Source organism: Eretmochelys imbricata, chromosome 3 (genome assembly GCF_965152235.1).
Source record: "Eretmochelys imbricata isolate rEreImb1 chromosome 3, rEreImb1.hap1, whole genome shotgun sequence".
Lineage (NCBI taxonomy): Eukaryota > Metazoa > Chordata > Testudines > Cheloniidae > Eretmochelys > Eretmochelys imbricata.
In genome coordinates, this window is record NC_135574.1 from 190,735,593 (window position 1) to 190,754,968 (window position 19,376).

At 43.4% G+C, this 19,376-nt stretch overlaps 1 protein-coding gene across 2 annotated transcripts in view; it reads left to right on the plus strand.

Moving 5' to 3' along the window:
• Positions 1–16,456, plus strand: part of REL (REL proto-oncogene, NF-kB subunit) — a 40,137-nt gene extending 23,681 nt beyond the window's left edge. For both annotated transcript variants that reach the window (XM_077813976.1, XM_077813975.1), the window contains exons 5-10: positions 4,918–5,058; positions 11,036–11,140; positions 11,472–11,684; positions 11,998–12,072; positions 12,183–12,257; positions 14,748–16,456. In XM_077813976.1, the coding sequence (XP_077670102.1) occupies positions 4,918–5,058; positions 11,036–11,140; positions 11,472–11,684; positions 11,998–12,072; positions 12,183–12,257; positions 14,748–15,580 (1,442 nt within the window). In that variant the 3' untranslated portion in view covers positions 15,581–16,456. The remainder of the gene's footprint in view (positions 1–4,917; positions 5,059–11,035; positions 11,141–11,471; positions 11,685–11,997; positions 12,073–12,182; positions 12,258–14,747) is intronic.
• The last annotated feature ends 2,920 nt before the right edge of the window (positions 16,457–19,376 follow it).

Here is a 19,376-nt window from a genome sequence, read left to right on the forward strand (position 1 = left end):
CTTAAGATCTGTTACTTTTTAATAGTCCACCTACTACCTCTTCAAGTTGAGGGTTCCATAATCCTATTTACTCTTTCCAGGTAGCATAATTTTCCACCCTTTCTCTTTTTTTTTTAAAAAAAGAGGGACAGACATTTGGAGGAACTAGTTGTCACTGAAGCTGCAATACAGAGATGGAATTTAGGGCTCCCTGCTGAAGTCAATGGCTTTGGAACTTGCAGCAGTTATAGTTCCTTGTTAGTCTCCACCCTAGCTGCATGGATGCAGAAGTTGAGAGCTGTTACAGGTTTTATTATTTTTGACACAGAGAAATAAGTATCTCTTTACAGCAGTTGTATCAGAGTATCTCTTGAAACAGTGGTAAGTAGCACTGAAGTGACAAATTAATAGAAAAATCATTTATTAATGAGTGTAGCCTCTTTCTTGTAGCATATTGATTTTAAGCAGCTAACCATTTTCAGTGTTGGTGACTCCCACAATTTTATTGCAAATCTCAGGACAGTTGATGTAATTTTTTCTAATCCCCAGTGCCAGGAGTAAAGTGATAGGTGAGATAATCTTTTATTTAAAAATGTAAGCTACATTTCTAGCTCTCATGATTGTAAACAAAAGTTTGACCCTAAACCCAGAAAGCAGATAAAAAAAAATCTTCAAATTTACTATTTTTGAAATCTCATTATATTTAAGACAATCTTGGGGTTTATGATGCTGCATTTTTTTTCAAATTTATTAATTTAAAATTAAAAGTTGAATAGCTTTTTTTCATGTAGATTGTGAGCTGTTCTTGGTGAGAATTTGAATAGCATTGGCTGGTTTTTATTGTGTGTGTAAATAGGTCAGATGACTTTTTTGTTCTGTGATCATATGAGTAAGGTTTCTGACGCAAATAACTGCATTTTATGAATTCAGAATTTGCTTTCCATCAATATTCGTAAAGTTACTTAAAATTCACTGTTTTCACAATCTTTCCTTCATGTATATTTGTGTGCTAGAATAGTCACAGAAAGTGAACTCCTAAGAGGTGTGAACTCAGCTGCAGTGAGACCAGGTTTTAATTAGAATGGACAGTCACAGGAAATTTGTTATGATGATGGGCCAGGCCTAGTTGTAAAACTCCTGTGGTTGGTTCCTGTGATGACAGTAAGGTGCGGTGCCATTTAAAAACAGTGAGTTTAAAAGTAAGAAGAAGAACTGAAGCCAAGAGATTAGGCACTTTTTTTATAAATATAAAGTTGTGCGTAAGCTTTTCTTAACATATCTGTGCTCCCCAAACCCCAACATGCAATCAGTCCTTTGCTTTCTGAGCACTTCATGTGAGTACTCCCGTTGACTACTTCAGTGGGACTACTTGTGTGAGGCTCACACAGTGGGATCAGATTTTTTTTTATCCTCTCTACTACATGTTAGAATGTTCAGATATTTGGGATGGATCCTCAGCCTGGTTCCTTCAACACTGAAATCACTGTAGCTACAGCAAACTACAGCAGCTGAGGATCTGGCTTTTCATGTAGAATAAGTCACTGTCATTTTGGTTTATTTTTAAATAGTCTTTACTTAGAGCTTGATCCTGCCTCTGAAGTCAACGACAAAACTCAGTGGGAGCAGGATCAGACTCTTAATTCCCACTCAAGTCAAAAATAAGGATTTGGGTTGTAATCTGTCCTCAAGGGGTGAATGCTGTTCCTGTGGACATTAATGAGAGCTGTGTGTTTTTTATGCAAGGGTGGAATTTGGCCCATATATTTGGGTTTTTTTAAAAATATCTTATCACAAGATGGAGTTAAAGCAATAAAAGAGAACATGATTGCTGCATTGTATTCTGTTCATCTAGTAAGAAGTGAAATTTAAAAATAGACAAGAGGAATCAGTCTTAACTGAACACTTCCTCTTTCAAATGGCAGATTTTTTTTTTAAATCTTAAAACTACTTTTAAGAATATGGGAAACACAACACTGATGTCTCCAGTAAAAACTGTTCTTCAAATGGATTTCATATTTTGGAATTATTAGTCCATTGTACCCTTTCTGTATTTCAAGGTAATGAACAGCTTGGTCAAGCGGACTGATTAGGAAGCAGTGAGAGTTTGAAAGCTCATTTACACCTTGGGAAAATATATTATTTGAACCTTACTATTAGCATATAAATTCCCACATAATCTAATACATTTTTGGAACTCTGGAATTGCTTTAGGCACTAATCTTGCAACTTTTTGTGCATGGGCAGACTGCTGCACCTGTGCAAACCACAATGCATGATTGGGGCCTTAGTTTGTAGTAGAGACCGCTGATCCACAGCTGCGGGTCCCAGCTTTGAGATGGTACGATATCAGAAACCAGATCCAGATTGTCATGCCTGGTTCCATATATCTGCAATGAGCTAAACCACAGCAGTTCCCAACACCTTCAAATCCACTGAGAGAGGTTTGTTATCTGGATAAAGTTTGAGCCCACCTTTAGTTGAGTAATTTATGATCCAGAAGCTACGGAATGAGCCTGGGAAACCCTCAACATCAGGGTCTGGGTTATCACCAAAGCCTAGTGCTGAAACACCAACTTCAGGCCCTGAACCTGAATGCTACTGAGATGTCATTGCTTAACTGCCTCAAGTTTTTGGGGAGTGGATGAGATACCAGAGACATTGGGACAGTGAATATGCCATTCCCTAAGACTTAGTCAAGATGGAAAAAATTAAACATTTATATCAGTCAGGTGACATCAAAAGGATGAGTGGGTTGCATCTGCTAGGCCTGAGCTAGGTTGAGAAGCCATCTGTCCAATTATAGAAAGGGGTTTGGGCTCAGAGATCCCATCTTTGTGACACGTTGCACCCTCCTAGCAGAAAACTGTCTTCAGGTCTAATTCTAGCAGCAGAAACAAGCCAGTAGTCATTCCCAAACATCTTTGTTGCTGGTGTATTCTACCAGAACTTGCTGCAGAAAGAGCAAATCGGTGTAAAAAGGGCTGCATAAGCCCTACAGGCACCACACACTGCTCTCCAAGAGCCATACCAGGGTGGAGGAGAGACCTGCCCCACTGCACGTTCTCCCGAGTGTACAAGTTTGGCATTGCCTTTTCCTATAGATCTCTGAGCTCTGCAGGGTAGGGGGGCTATGCTTTCTGCCCCACCTGGAGGCCACAAATATCTTCCCATGAAGGTAGTATTTGGCAGAAACTCTACAAGGTGCATCTCCAAGTCTCCTGAGTCCTCTTGCCTACTCCTATTGGTTTGAGCTTGGAGAGAGACCAAATCAGCATTGAGCCTGCGTTAGCCAACTAGGTGTAATTGTATTGCTGGGGGTCTCCTATGCCCAGGCCCAGCTCTGCAGGGGCATTCTGGGGCAGAGTGATGGCAAGTTGAGTGTGGCGTTGGAGGAGGAAGATTTGGGAGTGACATGGCTGGGGTGGACATACATTGCAGAGATTGTGCTTGTGCAAAGCCCCTTGAGCTGTTGAAGCAGTTAGCAATTGAGCTGAGCCCTGAGGACCGCCCTTGTCATGTATACCTTCTACACGGTAGATTGCAGTACTGCTACTGGCAAGTCAGGCCTCCTTACCAGATCCTCGCCTCGACTGGGGCAGTGCTGATCCCTGCAGCCTCTGAATAGGGAGGTGTAAGCTACCTCCCATCTGTTCCTGGCCCAGCATCCAGCCCCTAGTTCTCGGTAAGGGGAGTTGGGCAGGGAGTACTAACACTGTATGTTCAGGTGCAGGTTATCTGAGATAGTCTGAACACAAAAAAAAAAGGAGTACTTGTGGCACCTTAGAGACTAACCAATTTATTTGAGCATGAGCTTTCGTGAGCTACAGCTCACTTCATCAGATGCATACCGTGGAAACTGCAGCAGACTTTATATATACACAGAGAATATGAAACAATACCTCCTCATGCTCAAATAAATTGGTTAGTCTCTAAGGTGCCACAAGTACTCCTTTTCTTTTTGCGAATACAGACTAACACGGCTGTTACTCTGAAGTCTGAACACAGAAATTGCAGATTACAGGGTGAAATGGTGCCAGTGACCAAATCTGCTTCACAAAGACCCTGTTTTGTTAAATTAAAAAGTCTACTACTAATGTATATTATATTTTGAAACTTTGCCTTAGACTTTCTGATAAATTAGCTGGGCCTGATCCTGCACTCTTTACACTGACAAAACTCTGTGAGGAGAGGATCTGCCCATGTTAGGACACCAGGTTTGGATCCAAAATATTTAAAGCTGTAGAGGGGCTGATTTTTAACTTTCAAATCCTGGTGCATTTATAGATAAATATCCCATGTTTAAAATGAAAAAGATCAAATTTATTTTTAAAACTCTGAGATCTGGAGGGACTGAGATATTCAAATCACAATTGCAAATGAAAAAGGCAGAGGAATTTGAATTTGCTGCATGTACTATTTCAATAATACCAAAAGTCACCAGCGTGGGTGGGTGGTGTCACCTCCTACGCTGTGTGGGGGCGGACACCAAAACGGTGATGCAAGTGTTTGACATTTATCAGTACAGTGTGGTCACTGCTGGTTTTTTTTTTTTGTTTTTTGTCCAAGCATGTTTCAAGCTTCACTCTTGACTAACGGGGTAATGAAATTTGTAGGAGGTTTTTGGAGGATGGGTGAACTGGAAGTATTATTATGGTCTGCTGATACTGTAGGCACTTGGTTTGTGATTCTTTGAATGGCTAAATGAGACCATAAAACTATTCTCAGGCTAACAATAGGTTTGGAAGAGAGTAAGGGTTAAAGGCTACTGTTCCACATTCAAGGGATTGATAGGTGGGGTTTAGTGAGTGTCACAGGTGAATCCTCCATGCACTGGTGGCATTGTTGCTTCTACCAGCAGAGATTCACCCCAATTTCTTTAAGTGTGATTGCTGCTTCTGTGTGATAACTCTTACTCTGCCATCTCTCTCTACCTTGCAGTGCCCGAAGAACAGCTGCTCAATGTTGATGAGTATGACCTCAATGTCGTGAGACTCTGCTTTCAGGTGTTCCTCCCTGATGAACACGGCAATTGCACGTTACCACTTCCTCCTGTCATCTCCAACCCTATTTATGATAACCGTGAGTATCCCAACTGGACAGGTGCACTTTTAAGTGATAACTTTTCCCTTGTATTGGAAGTGACAGAGGTCAGGCTACCTTCCCAGCCATTTCCCTCTCAGCTCTCTGGCTCTGTTACGCTATCTAATGCAAACACAGGGCCAAGGATCCTAGCGCTGGCTTTGGATCCTAGTGCGTAGAGCCAAGGCCAGAATATGGACTGTAGATTGTGTATATGCCTGTTGGATATCAAATGGGTCTAACAAAGGTGTGAGTGGTATGTTGACATTGGGTAGTAGGAGGTGCAGTATCTATATCAGTCATACTACTCGTTAGATCCTTTCATGGCCATTGGTTACGTACTGCAGCAGTAACCACAAGAAACCCCGTTTCCAGTAGGCAAGGCGTTTAAAATATTTTGTAGTGATAAAGATTGCTGAGAAAGGTCCCAGCTTGGACTTAGCTGCCATAAAGCTCGATCTGTGCTCCAAGGACCTGATCCAAAGCCTTTTGAAATAATTGGGGAATCTTTCTGTTGACTTCTTTGGGGCTTTGGATCAGGCCCTATGGGTGAAATTCACCCATGTAGAGAATTAGCACAAAGCTCTAAACTACTTATGTCCCATCAACCCTTATTTTGAGGGCCTGGGGCAGAACCTGAGCTGGTTTAAGTTCACGTAGCTTCACTGCCTTCAATGGAGTGATGCCAGTTTTGAACAGCTCAGGGTCTGGCCCCTTAAGTGATGCATAGGCCTTGTGCTGACTCACTATCCAGGATGGAATTTTACCACAAACAGAAGTGTTTTGCAAAGGATTAACTTTTTCAGAGGATTTTTGAGTGACTTCGCTATACTGTAACTGGATCGTCTGAAAAAGGAGTGTGAAATATGAGATATAAATATTTATATCCTGCCTTTGCAGAATAGCCTTTAATAATTGTTGAAGACTTTGGCAATTATTTTTGTCGTCTTTCTGATAAGACATTTCTGTGCCAAGTTTTGTAGGTCGTGAGACCGATTATTTTAGTAGAAGCCACTGATTTAGAAAAAAGGTGCATCTGTGCAGTTGATGAGGAGAGTTGTGCTATGAATTGACGTAACCATTATGGAAGTATTCAGTTGTAACCAGGGTTTTTGTTTTTACCTATTTTTAAAACATGCTATAAATCTCTTACTTTTGCCAGTTGAAATGCTACACAATCTTTTGTTCAGAGACTTTAAAGCAGAGCTGGTGAGGTTGAGATAAAATTAACAGAACTAAAAGAAATATCTCTCAGCTACCATTTAGAAATACGCTAGATCAGGGGTAGGCAACCTATGGCACGCATGCCAAAGGCGGCATGCGAGCTGATTTTCAGTGGCAGTCACACTGCCTGGGTCCTGGCCACCAGTCCGAGACGCTCTGCGTTTTAATTTAATTTTTAAATTAAGCTTCTTAAACATTTTAAAAACCTTATTTACTTTACATACAACAATAGTTTAGTAATATAGACTTATAGAAAGAGACCTTCTAAAAATGTTAAAATGTATTACTGGCACGCAAAACCTTAAATTAGAGTGAATAAATGAAGGCTCGGCACACACTTCTGAAAGGTTGCCGACCCCTGTGCTAGATCATAAATACAAGTGCCTTTCAGTTGACGTCAGTCCCTGCTAAGCTTTCTTTGGTTTTATCATGGTGTGTGTGTAGGTGTGATTTTGTTTTGTATTACGGGTGTTTGGAGTCCTCCATTGTAGCTTAGTGGTAGTGTAACTAAAACATGATGCATAACTTCAACCACAAATTGGTAGAATTGCTGTGACATCTCATGAATTTGTTGACCTTTTCAAACTAGTTCTGACATACAGAATTAAGAAAGGTCAAGTTTTGACCTTGGTTAAAAATGTGTAGTGTGTATGCACTCTCTCTCATAGAGGATTATAAAGTGACCAAAATTATGCAGTTGAATACATGCAATAAACAGCCAACTTATTCAGGTAACACACATTTTCTTCCTACTGAACTGTGGCTCTCAGTATATTCTCATGGTTTATAGACCGAGATGATCTGAATACAGTTTGTTTTGTCAGTGGCTTTGGGATACCTACATTACTCACCCAGAGCTGTTGCAAGTCTGTTCAAACAAGTAGCAATACAAATATTTATAGCTCTCTCTGCATTGTCATATATTTTGTTCTTCCCACACGCATTCATGTAATAATTTGTCTTCACTTTTTGTCATTCTTAGTTTCCATCAACTTATTCATTTTTGAAATGTATGAACTTAAAATGGAAACAATTGAATGGTTACAGGTGGAGCCGAAGACAGTGTCAGTTTATAAAATAGTGCAGGTGGCACTGTCTATAGCTAAGATGGCTCCCGTTTTCAGTTGCTTGTAACTTTGCCAAACTTTAATTATTTTAGGCTGAAATTTCCCATGTTGGGTGTCTACCTCAGGCTGACATGTCTGGGAAATTTCTGCTAAAACGGTTCAGCCATTTCTGAGAATGAGATCAGGGAGAAATATGGTTTTTTGGTGTATGTTTTTTAAAAAAACATTCTTACAGCCATTTCACTGAGAGCCTAGGAGGGGCCAGGGGCAGGGGCAGGAGCAGGAGAGCGAAAATAGGGATAGAAAGGTCTATAACCACTGAAGAATACTCCTCTGCCAAGCCTGGAACTGAACCCAGTATTTCTGAGTCTTAATATTCCTTTGCTGTCATCAGATAGTTGTGAAACAGACTGGCAAAGTGAGTCTCGTCTCCTTCTAGTGACTGGACCAAATAGAAAACAACAGTTACACTTTGTTCAAGTGGCAGTGGTCTGTACTGTAGATCTGAACAACCTGATGACCTGTGTTGGGGGTCAGTACGGTTCCACATGGTGGAATTTCTGGTTTTTTTATTTGCATTTTAAAAAACTTAGTTTTCTGGAATGTAATTTCCTATGTTAAAAGGACATCAAGGTTGCAAAGTCATGCACTCAAAAGTTAGGCAATGCCAGAATTAAGGTTGCTTATGCACCCTTAATTCATCCCCCTTGTGTGTATGCATTATGATACAGTCCTTAATTACATGATCACATGCTAGTTTTTCCACAGGACCTCTGATTCATTGAGTGATGGAGCTAATGTGTCGTGGCTCAGTGAATGAATCAGGCTTGTGTAGTGAAGGAGGCCTTTTGTAGGATACCTGCCTCATTTGGGGAAAGTGTGACATGAATGAGACTGGGAACCGCAGGGACAGAAAGGACGGTTTCACGGTAAAGGCAGCTGAATGCTGCCCTGGAGTATTGGATTCTGCTGCAGAGTTCCTGTGTGATGCAGTGCAAGTTATGTAAACCAGAATTTTCACATGGTGGTCACTGTGTGTTCCTCATTTTCTGAATACCCAACTTGAGACACCTGGGGTCTGATTTGCAGAAGTGCTGATCGCTCTCAGCTGCAACTGAGGTCCATGGAAGCTGTGCTCTGTACATCCAAAGTGCTGCATAATACCAAATGCTCTGAAAAAATCAGACACTAGGCATCTCAAATTGGGCACCCAGAATTACTGGGTATGTGTCATATGGGGCTAGTCGTCATGCCTCACCTCACAGGGCTCTGGTGAAGACCATTCCATTCATGATAGTAAAGCCCTAAGATATGACGCTGAGAGCGTCATGAGGAAGCTGTTAATTCTGTACTGTTATGTAGAGAAGGTTTTGAAAAGTGTGCAGTGAGGCATGTGGTCACACATTAAATGATGAGGATGAAACAAAATATTGAAGAGTTGCTCATTCAGTGAGCACAGTCTGTCCTGTGCACTGAATGAGTTGGGGAAAACCAGCATGTGATCACATAGTAAAGATTGTATCCTAATGAATATGCACAAAGGGGCTGAATTACAGTTGCACATGCAGCCTTAACTATGAGATTTCCTAACTTTCAGCTGCTTGACTTTGCAACCTTAATGTTCTTTTAATTTAGGTTTTTGGGATGCAGTCTATAAATTTATTGGACCACCTTTTGCCCAGCATACTACTTTGATATACTTCATAAATAATATAATAATTCATATATATCCATTTGAAACAGTATCCTAATCTTTATCCCACATTTGTTCATGAAAAGCTGCTGTTTAATATATTAACTCTGACTTGTGGTAGATAAAATAATTACTTTCAGCACTGAAGACTCCAAAGCTTTGCAGGTCTCCAGCAGCAGTGCTGCTCAGGGCTAAGCAGTTATGCTATCTTAATTGTATTGGTTTATTTTGTAATGACAAACAGTGAGGCTACCAGAGGTAATCTTACATAGGGCAGTTCTTGATCCAGTACCTCTGTGAGCACTGATATAATGCCAGAGGCCTTCTGTGTCTGCACATCTTTAGCCAGATGCTGAAGTCAGTAGAAGTTGTGTGGTGGTTGTCTTTGAGCCCAGTCTGGCCCCTTGTATAGAATTACAGATGATAATATGCAATATTACCAAGATTTTCAGAATTTTCTATACTTAAGCACTCAAATGAGGCCTTGAGCCAGCAAAGCACCTAACCCCATGCGTAAATTTAAGCATACGTACATATGTTGATTTACTGGGATTGCTCGCATGCTTAGTTAAGCACATGCTTCAAAGTATTTTGCTGGACTGGGGCCTTGGTGGCCAGATTTCAGAAATACTGAACACCCAGAAATTCCTGTAGACCCTATTGGGGGCTGGTGGGTATTTTTTGAAATCTGGCCATCTATTTAGATGCCTAAATCCAAATTTTGGAGTTTAACTTTAGGGTCCTGTTTTTGAAAAATTTGGCCATTGCCTCCAAATGTTAAAATTAAAAAAAAAAAACCTGTTAGCTGCTATTTTTTTTATTATTTTTTATTAAATATTTTTAAAAATATTTTTATTAAATATTTCTATAGTGGTAGTGCCCAGCAATCCCAACCCTGACTGGGACCACACTGAGTAGATGCTGTGTGAGCGTATAGGAAGACTCATTGACTCTCGCCCGACCCTCATTTGCCGATCTCTTTTAGACCAAACTTAGCGGTTTTAGGACCAAGTACGTCCCTAAGTAAAAACTATAATCTGCTGTGCTGAGGTGGGGGGAAAGGGGGGGTTTCACTTTCACAAATTGCTGACCCAACCCTTTCCAGCAACTCCAGAGTGATGTGTAAGGGTCATTGACTAAACCCTTGCATGCGAGTTCTATGGGTCAGAGTTGCTGTAATGTTGAGTAACAACCACTGGCTAAGTGGTGAAATATTTGCAACAGTAATGTGAGCTGGCTTTGGAATAAATATGGAAGATAAGTGGTTAAGAGTAGCAGTTTTGGTGTTTGGTGCCCAAGACAGGAAAAGGCTACATGACCAGAGCCTTCATCTTTCTTGCCTTCATCACCTGATTACTGATTTCATCTTGGGCTAGGAACATGTTTCCAAATTACCTTCATGTGGAGGGCATTTTGAATGCCAGGTGTGCACTGCACTGTCCCTGCCCCAGTTATTGCCTTGTTAGGCCAAGCAGGATGGAGACCTTCATTTCAGTTTATATGTACCAAAATTTCTCCTCTGCACTTTCATTCTATGGCAGCCACTAATGCTTTACAAGCCTTACGTACATAGTGGAGAGGGCTAGATGGAGCACCCCTTCCAGTACAGACTTTAATACCAGGCCCAGTACAGAGGTGCATTCGAACTCACCTCTTACAGTCACATCCGTTCATGTTGATAACAGTGCTGTAATACCTGCCCATCAGTCATCCCAGGGCACTTCCATAAAGACCTCTCTCTTTTTTATTAGCCAAGATGGTCAGGGATGCAACCCCAAGCTCTGGGTGTTCCTAAATTTCAACTGCCAGAAGCTGGAACTGGACGACATGGGATGGATCACTCAAATTGCCTGCTCTGTTCATTCCCTCTGACATAATTGGCATTGGCCACTGCTGAAAGACCAGATACTGGGCTAGATGGACCATTGGTCTGACCCAGTACAGCTGTTCTTGTGTCCTTATATCCTATTGCTATTTCCTGTTTTCTCTCTAGGGGCTCCCAACACAGCAGAGTTGAGAATCTGTCGTGTGAACAAGAACTGTGGAAGTGTAAAAGGAGGAGATGAAATATTTCTACTGTGTGACAAGGTTCAAAAAGGTAACTGTGATTAGTTTCCCTCCCTCTTCCCAGAATACATTTCAAATGTATTCAGCTGCGGAGGCCAACATTTTCAAACTTGGAGGCCTCAAGTTAGGCCCCTAAACCTTCACTTAAGCTCCTAAATAAGCAGCCTGATTTCAGAGTTGCTGAGCACCCTCAACTCCCATTGAACTCAACAGGTCATCAGCGCCTCTGAAAATCAGGCTATTTAGGAGCCTACATAAGGACTTAATGCCTAACTGTAGGCCCACAAGTTTGAAAATGTTGGCCAGAGATTTTAGTTTTTTCTCTCTGTACTAACTGGTACCTTCTGTTTCTGGTGGACTAGATGATATAGAAGTCAGATTTGTCTGGAATGAGTGGGAAGCCAAAGGTAGTTTCTCACAAGCTGATGTACACCGTCAAGTCGCTATTGTATTCAAAACCCCACCATTTTACGAAGACATCTCTGAACCAGTTACGGTAAAGATGCAGCTGCGAAGGCCTTCTGACCAGGAAGTCAGTGAGTCAATGGATTTCAGATATCTACCAGATGAAAAAGGTACAGTTCCTACTAGTAGAATTCTTAAGAGTATGTCAAAGCTGTATTATTACATGAGAGAGCAAACTTGAATCATAAAAAGTTTGGTTTTAGTAACGGCACTCCAGCATTGTCCTTCTTTAGAATAATATTAAGGGTGGTGGGTTGTGATTTTTTTGTATCAGCTCTTTAGATCACACATTTATGAGAACTACATTTGGGAAGACCCTTTCCACTATAACCAGAAGGCATACATCAGTACTGGAAACTTTCATCACAAAACACAGTGGAGAGCATCCTAATCTCCAACACTCTTTTCTCCTTCCCCTTGTAGATCCTTATGGTAATAAAGCAAAAAGGCAAAGGCAAATATCAACATTGACTTTGCAAAAGCTCATCCAGGAATATGGTAAGGAAAACATTTGGTAGTTTGCTTCCATGTGGTGGTTTTTTTTTTTTTTTTTTTTAAAGAGCGATCCTATTCTTAAATAACAGGATTAATTGCCTTTTCCATTACAGGTCCCAGTGTGTCCGAGAGGCCCAAAGCAGCTCCATTCCGGTCTATCCCTGGCGAAGGGCGGGTAATTAAGAAAGGTAGATTTGTCTGCACATGTCAATGCAGACTCTCTGATTTGCAGTGTCCGTTTTCCATAGCAGAGAGTCCGATAAGGGCCCTAAGCTTTTCAAATACTGGGGGCTAGTTTTCAGTGGCTAGAGGCACTGGTGGGGTGACTTTTGTATGTACAATTACCACACATGCATATACAGAGAAATCAAAAAGCCCTTTCACTTTCTGGTTCATGCACACTGTGCTGGAATAACTTGACATGTAAATGCAGGCGCACAACTGGGAACATGCCTGGCCCGCTATCCACTGGGACTCCAGCACTTAAACTTCAAGGCACTAGTATTACCTGAAGACACCTATTATTTGCACCTGCCCCCATCCCACCCCCAGTTCATTCATGGTCTCCCGAAGGGCCACAGTAAAGTGTCACCCTCATAAGGTGACTCAGCACTCCATCCTGAAAGTACTGCTGTAGGCCTGCTCCTCAGGTGGAAGAAAAGGGGGGCTCTCTAATACCCAACGTGAATCTGTCTAAAACAAATGGTTGAGGAAGGTTTGAGGGGTCCTTTCCCCTCTCAGCAAGAGCACTGTCCCCTAGCAATGAGGGGTCTCTGGAGTCTGCCCCCTGCTGAGAGTATGAGAGGCCAGCCCCTAATGCTCCCTCATGAAAGCAGCAGTAAGGGGGCAGCTCACTGCAGGAGAGAGAAGCTCTTCAGTAGCAGGGGGCAAGAGGGGAACAAACACCAGCAGTCTGCCATAGGCCCCACCACCAAAGTCCAGCACTGATGTGGGGAAGGAGCCCCTAACAGCCAGCCGGGAGGGAGGGAGCAAGCAAGCATGTGCTGCCCCTTTTCAATGAGAGAGAGGGGCAAGGGGCTGGTGCCAAGGAGAGCAGCAGGAGATTGGGTCAGAGGTGAAGTTCTTTGGACAAATGCTAAACACTCAGTAAAGTTTTCCAAAGCACCTAAATGTTTTAGGAGTCAGTGTTAGGCACCTAAATACCTTTGAGGATTTCGACCTTGGGAGCCTAAGTCTCAAAGTCATTGGGACTTAGGTTCCCAACTTATTTAGGCCCTTCTGAAAATTGTATCTGTTATCTCTGCATGTCTCTGAGCTTTCAGACATTTGGTTCTTTTCAGTGAAGTCTTAACTTTACATTTCTGGGCTTTCCGCATCGTTTGCTTAAATGTTCTTTTATGGTTCCCCCTCCGCAGGTGAGGCCATGTCTACACTGCATCTGGGAGCAAGCCTTTTAGCCCGGGGCCACAGACTTTCTCTTGCACTAAAAATAGCTGTGTAGACAGTGCAGCTCAGGCTCGAGCTTGGGTTCTGAAGCCTGTGGGGAGTGGGAGCAGGACAAGCTTGGGATCCTGAGCTCGAGCCCAAGCTCCAATGTCAAAGCAGCATCTAGACCAGAAGTGGGCAAACTGTGGCCCGTGGGACCCTCCTGCCCAGCCCCTGAGCTCCTGGCCCGGGAGGCTAGCCCTCGGCCCCTCCCCCGCAGCCTCAGTGCGCCGGGCAGCACAGCCGCAGAGCCGCGGCCTGACCTGGCGCTCTAGGCAGCGCGGCCGTAGCGCCGCCAGGCACCAGTGCTCCAGGCAGCGCGGTCGGGGGGCTGGATAGAGGGCAGGGGAGTTCGGGGCCTGTGGTCAGGGATTGGGGGTGTGGATAGGGGGCAGGGCAGTCAGAGGGTGGGGAACTGGGGGGTTGGATGGGGCTGGGGTCCCGGGGGGGGCAGTCAGGAATGACAGGGGGTGTTGGATGGGGTGGCAAGAGGCAGTTAGGGGTGAGGGGTCCAGGGGTGGTCAGGGGACAGAGAGCAGCGGGTGGTGGATGTGGCAGGAGTCCCGGGGGACCGACAGGGGGTTGGATGGGGCAGGAGTCCCAGGGGAGCCCTCAGGGGGCGAGAAGCAGGGGGGGTCGGATAGGAGGCGGGGGTCAGGCCACGCCTGAATGTTTGGGGAGACTCAGCCTCCCCTAACCAACCCTCCATCCAATTTTGGAAAAGTGATGAGGCCCTCAGGCCAAAAAGTTTGCCCGCCCGATCTAGACAGCTCGTTTTAGAGTGCTAGCATGAGCCTCTCTCTAGTACAAGTCTGTGGATTGGGGCTGGAGGTTTGCTCCCAGATGCAGAACAGACGTGTCCTAAGATATTGAGAGTACTTATTATACAGCCTCAAAGCCATCCATATTTTTTATTGTAAGCTTCTCTAGCTTCCACGTTTCAAGTAAAGAAGGGTGATGTTTACGGCTAGTCTAACTGCAGGTTGGACATTTAGGGTTTGTCCTCCAAGGTGCTAAGCACTGTGGCCTGATCCAGCAAAGTAGGTGCTTAACTGCAAGCCCATGAATCATCTCACTGATGTCAATAGGATTGCACATGTGCTTAAAGTTAAGCCTGTGTTTAGTGCTTTTGCTGTACCACTTTGGCAGGCTTGACCGTTTAAACTGCCTGCCATGTTTTTCATTCTTATAATTTCTAGGCATTAATTAAGATATTTGTTTCCTTTTCACAGAACCAAATATGTTTTCTCAAACTGCAATTATGCCGCTGCAGAGAACTCCTGTAAGCACCAGTCAAATTCCGTCTTATTATTCCCCACCCACATGCAATTCAAATCCAATCCCACATCACCATACAAATGTGCAGGCCGTGGGACCGGTTAAGCATGATGAAGCTCTTTCTTCATGTTGGCATCCCCTGTGCTCCTCTTCTTCATCGGGTAACACAGTTAATACACAGACACAGAACAGTTTTGTGATGGATGCACTTAACCCTAACCCACAAAACAGCAGTTCTCTCTCAGCTCTTCCTGAAAATGTTCTGAACTGGACTGATCAGAAGGATCTAAACTACTATCGAGATTTCGCCAGCACAAATGGTATAGGAGCATCAGCGATGTCACAGCAAGACATGCAGAATGTCTCTGATAGCAGCATCATGCATCAGGCTCACGCCATAAACGTCACAGCACCCAGCATTGTTAACATGGAGACTGATGAAATGGGATGCATGAGCATGAACGTAGAAAAGGCATCATTTAATCAAGTTTTAAATCCAAGTGATCACAGGAGGCAAATCCATCAGGTGCCTTCTACCAGTACATCTCTAGCAGCTTCTTGTAGCTCATCTTTTAGTTCACAGTCCAATGCATTTCATTCAGCTGCGTACAATTTCCTAGACGCTCAAGTTGTGAACGAATCAAGGCCACCCAGCACTCTTATCCAGAATAATCAAAATAGTGCTTCCAATAGCCAGTACTACACAGGTGGGACCCAAGGTGAAGAAGAGCTTTTGAACTCCTTTGGAGCCACTTTAGAGGCTATATTGCAGAGCTTCAACCACTGAGTCTCTGTTTTGTTGTCAATCTGAAAACCAGTATCCAAAGTTTCTTTCGTGGCCAGAGACAGACAATTGATATGTAATTGAATATTCCTATTCATGGTTACTGCTGTGGGAGCCTGGCTTTTCCTCTTGGAATGTTTATCAGGGCAACTTATTATGCACATTTCAGACTATAATTAGGGTGGCTGATCAAGGGTTGATGCCACATTAAAGGCGACATTAGGGAATAGGGTTTGGGAATTTGTACATCCAAAGAACCCCACATTTTTTTACAGTGTTGGAAAGGGATAGTGAAGGGGGCTGCTAGGTGCTAAAGACCTCCTGCACTCAGCAGAAGCTCACCCCTGGAAACAGGTATCTTCAGAGGGGCCAAGTTTATATAATTTAAGGGAAAGAACTAGCTGGAAACAAAAACAGTGTTGCTCCATACAAAATTAATATAAACTTGCTAAATAACAAACCAGACAAACCCAGGAACTGTCCTGCTGGTGCACAGCAGTGGCCCATTTAGTCCCCTTAATATTTTCTTCTTACCTGACAGTGCTGTCTCAACATTTTTATATATACATTTTTATTGCTAAACTTAGCTTATGCACTGATCTTTTTTACATTTATATGTTCACTCCATTTGCTTAGAAAGCAAATTATTCTTAAAAATGGTAATGACTATGTCATTGTTAAGTCTATTTAAAAATATTAGAATGTTCCCTGGAATTCTTAAATAGTGCAGCTATGGTGTGACATGAATTGTTGAACAAAGAAGCAAAACTACTTTGCACTGTTCTCTCAGTATTTTTTTTTTTTACTCTAACGTACTGGATGTTTTATGAACAGTAGCAGGGGATTGGTACTATAAGGAATACACTTTTTGGGGTTTCATGTGTTTGTTCTGAATTTCATAAAATATACTGGGTTAGATCCTCTTACATGGCACCTCCTTTCTGGTGACTTTGGGCTAGTCGAGAAGCTGGCTACCCAAACACAAGCAGCTGAGAGTCCTCTTGCTGAGGAGAGTCCTGGGTGCCATAAAGCTAGCATTGCAACCTCTGCACCACCTACTTCTGGCTCCTGGCATCGCAGGGGTAAAGGGAAGGTATGGCCAAAACATGCTGTGCTCTGGACACCCAGAATGATTCCACGCTGCACCCTGAATGAGGGGCTGTGCCCTACCCCCTTAGCCCCATAGGTTGTCAAGCATAACTCAGGCACCTGTGAGGATCTAGCCCATAAATGATATTTCTTTGTGGGGTTTTGGGGTTATCTTGTTTTGGTTTTTATAGCATCAAGTTCTCTAATCAGATACATTCACTTTTTTTAAAGCTATTTAAACAGTCTCCTCCACTGCCAAAGGCATCACTAAACTTTTAAAACTCATATAAGTCTATTTACTGACTGGAGAACAGATCTCACTGCCTCCCAGATGCAATAATAAATAAATCTGATTCAGAGAAATAATTTGAAGGGTGTAGGTCAGGCGTTTTCAACCTGTGGTCTGCGGACCTGCAAACTAGGTCAAAGGGCTGGTCTTCAGTACGGGGAGATCAACGCTGCTGCAATCGATGACAGAGCGCTCTTTGGTCAACCCTGGCACTCCACCTCTGGGAGAAGAGTAAGGGAAGTCGACTGGAGAGCGTCTATGATCAACGCAGCTCAGTGAAGACACTGGGGTAAGTTGACCAAAGCTATGTCGACTCCAGCTTTGTTCACGTAGCTGGAGTAGCGTAACTTAGGTTGACTTACCCCGGTAGTGAAGACAAGCTCTAAGATTTCCAAAGGGGTCCGCACCTCTATTTGAAATTTTTTAGGGGTCCCATAACTGAAAAAAGGTTGAAAACTACTGGTGTAGGTGATTATGCACCTCCAGTCGTAATGCTCAATACAGGGCAGGTGTGTGTATGAATTTCTGCAGATATTTTTAGATTGTATTATCAGGGTTGTCCCTAGGCATATGCGGCTACGTAGGGCACTGGAAAATGTGGGGCACCACCCTCGCTGGCTGTGGCTGGAATCCTCTGTTCTCCAGCCCCTTGCCTGTGCTGGGCCAGCAGGCTTCTCCCCACCCCCTCCCTTCCTCCTCAGCTGGCCAGCTGAGGATCCAGCCTCCGGCTCTGCCGGTGCACCACTGCTCAGGGTGGAGTCCTTCCCTGGACCCTGCCTACCTGCACTGCTTGGTCTCCAGGGGGGGCTGGGTTGGGGCCAGGATGGGAGGAATGAAACTTCCACATGTGCTCACTGTCTCTCACACTTCCCTAACACACACACAGTCTGGCTCTCATACCCCCATACACTCTGCCTCTCACGAGTCAGTCTCTCAATACAGATTTTTCTCTTACACACACACAGTCACACACACACACACACATACATACATGTATTATTGTTATTACTGCTTGGTACATCCTGTCAAAAGGCTCGTGGTGAGTGGCTGCAGGAGGGCCATGGGCTCTGGCAAGATGCAGCCCCCATGTGACAGCACGAAGCCTGCCTTGAGCCATTGCCACAGCATTTGCTGCGTACAAAGCATGGTGTGTGTCAGCAATGGGGGGGGGGGGGGGGATTCTGGGGGTCCGCAGGCAGGGGTTGTGGCTGGGCCACCTCAACACACTGGGGTCAGCGGTGCTGGCTGGGGACCGCCTGCAGTGGAGCATAGGGGCTCTAGTCTAATAATACTGAGTAGGGCCCCATCAACCGTAAGGACGGCCCTGTGTATTATATATGGAGCTGGAGCTTGGACAGGTGCTTCCTATAAATCTCAGGTGAGAGGAGCGGCAACGTGCTACTTGTCAGCATTTTCGTAATACTTTTAAAATGAATGAAAGGGACCAAGCAGCATTTTTCATGTGATTTGTAGGTGTAATAACCCAACAGAGCATGACTGAGGAAATATAAAGCTTGAAATATCTGGTCAATCAGTTTCTTTAAAGTTCTCAATTAACATTTTAGTAATTTTTTTTATTTCAAAAATTCTTTGCTACAATTTTTTATTGTGTATAATTAAATATTTTAATTCACCTCTGTGTTTTCCTTTTTGGCTCCAAGATAAGCTGGTTTTGTGTTTATACTCTGTCCCAATAGACCATTCAAGAACATTAGCTTGAAAAAGAAAATCGGATCCTAACAGTTATTCAGCCCCTCTAATACTCCTTGACTTAAATGAGGCTACTCATGTGAGGCCCCAAAAGCTTAAATCAGCTTGAGAGACGCTGCTTTGGTTTTGTTCATATTAGGAAATCTGTTTTTAAGGCATTTTCCATGGCTACTGAGTATCGTTGGCTAGTGGAAAGCCTAAGTGACTTGTACACTAAGAGCGTCTGTGTAGTTTTTTGCATTGATTGCCTAAATTGGTAGAAAAACAAATTTAGTTAAATCAGCACGCCACCGTAGTGTATAGGCAGTTACAATGTAAAGATGTGTTTATTGGTATAGCTACAACTATGAATACCTTTACTAAACCTACCAGTTTAGTTAGAGCCATGCAAAATCTCTGTGTAGGCCTAAGGCCTACTTTCTGAAAAATGACTCCTGATATTTTTGCAGGGGCTCCGTTGTTGGGTGTCCTTGACACCTTCAAGAGGCCTGCGTTTCAGAGGGCAGCTCTGCACAGCTATTGTTTGAAATGTAAGGTCCAGGGGATGTTTTCCTTGGAGTAGTGAATAGTAGGGATGATGCTCTCTAGATTTACCACACATCACCCACTCTAGTTATTTTAACATACCTTTTTCTTCTGCTTTATGGGAGTTGATCCTACAAATCCTTATTCCCACACCAAGTCCTGTTGAGTTAAATGAACCATCACGCA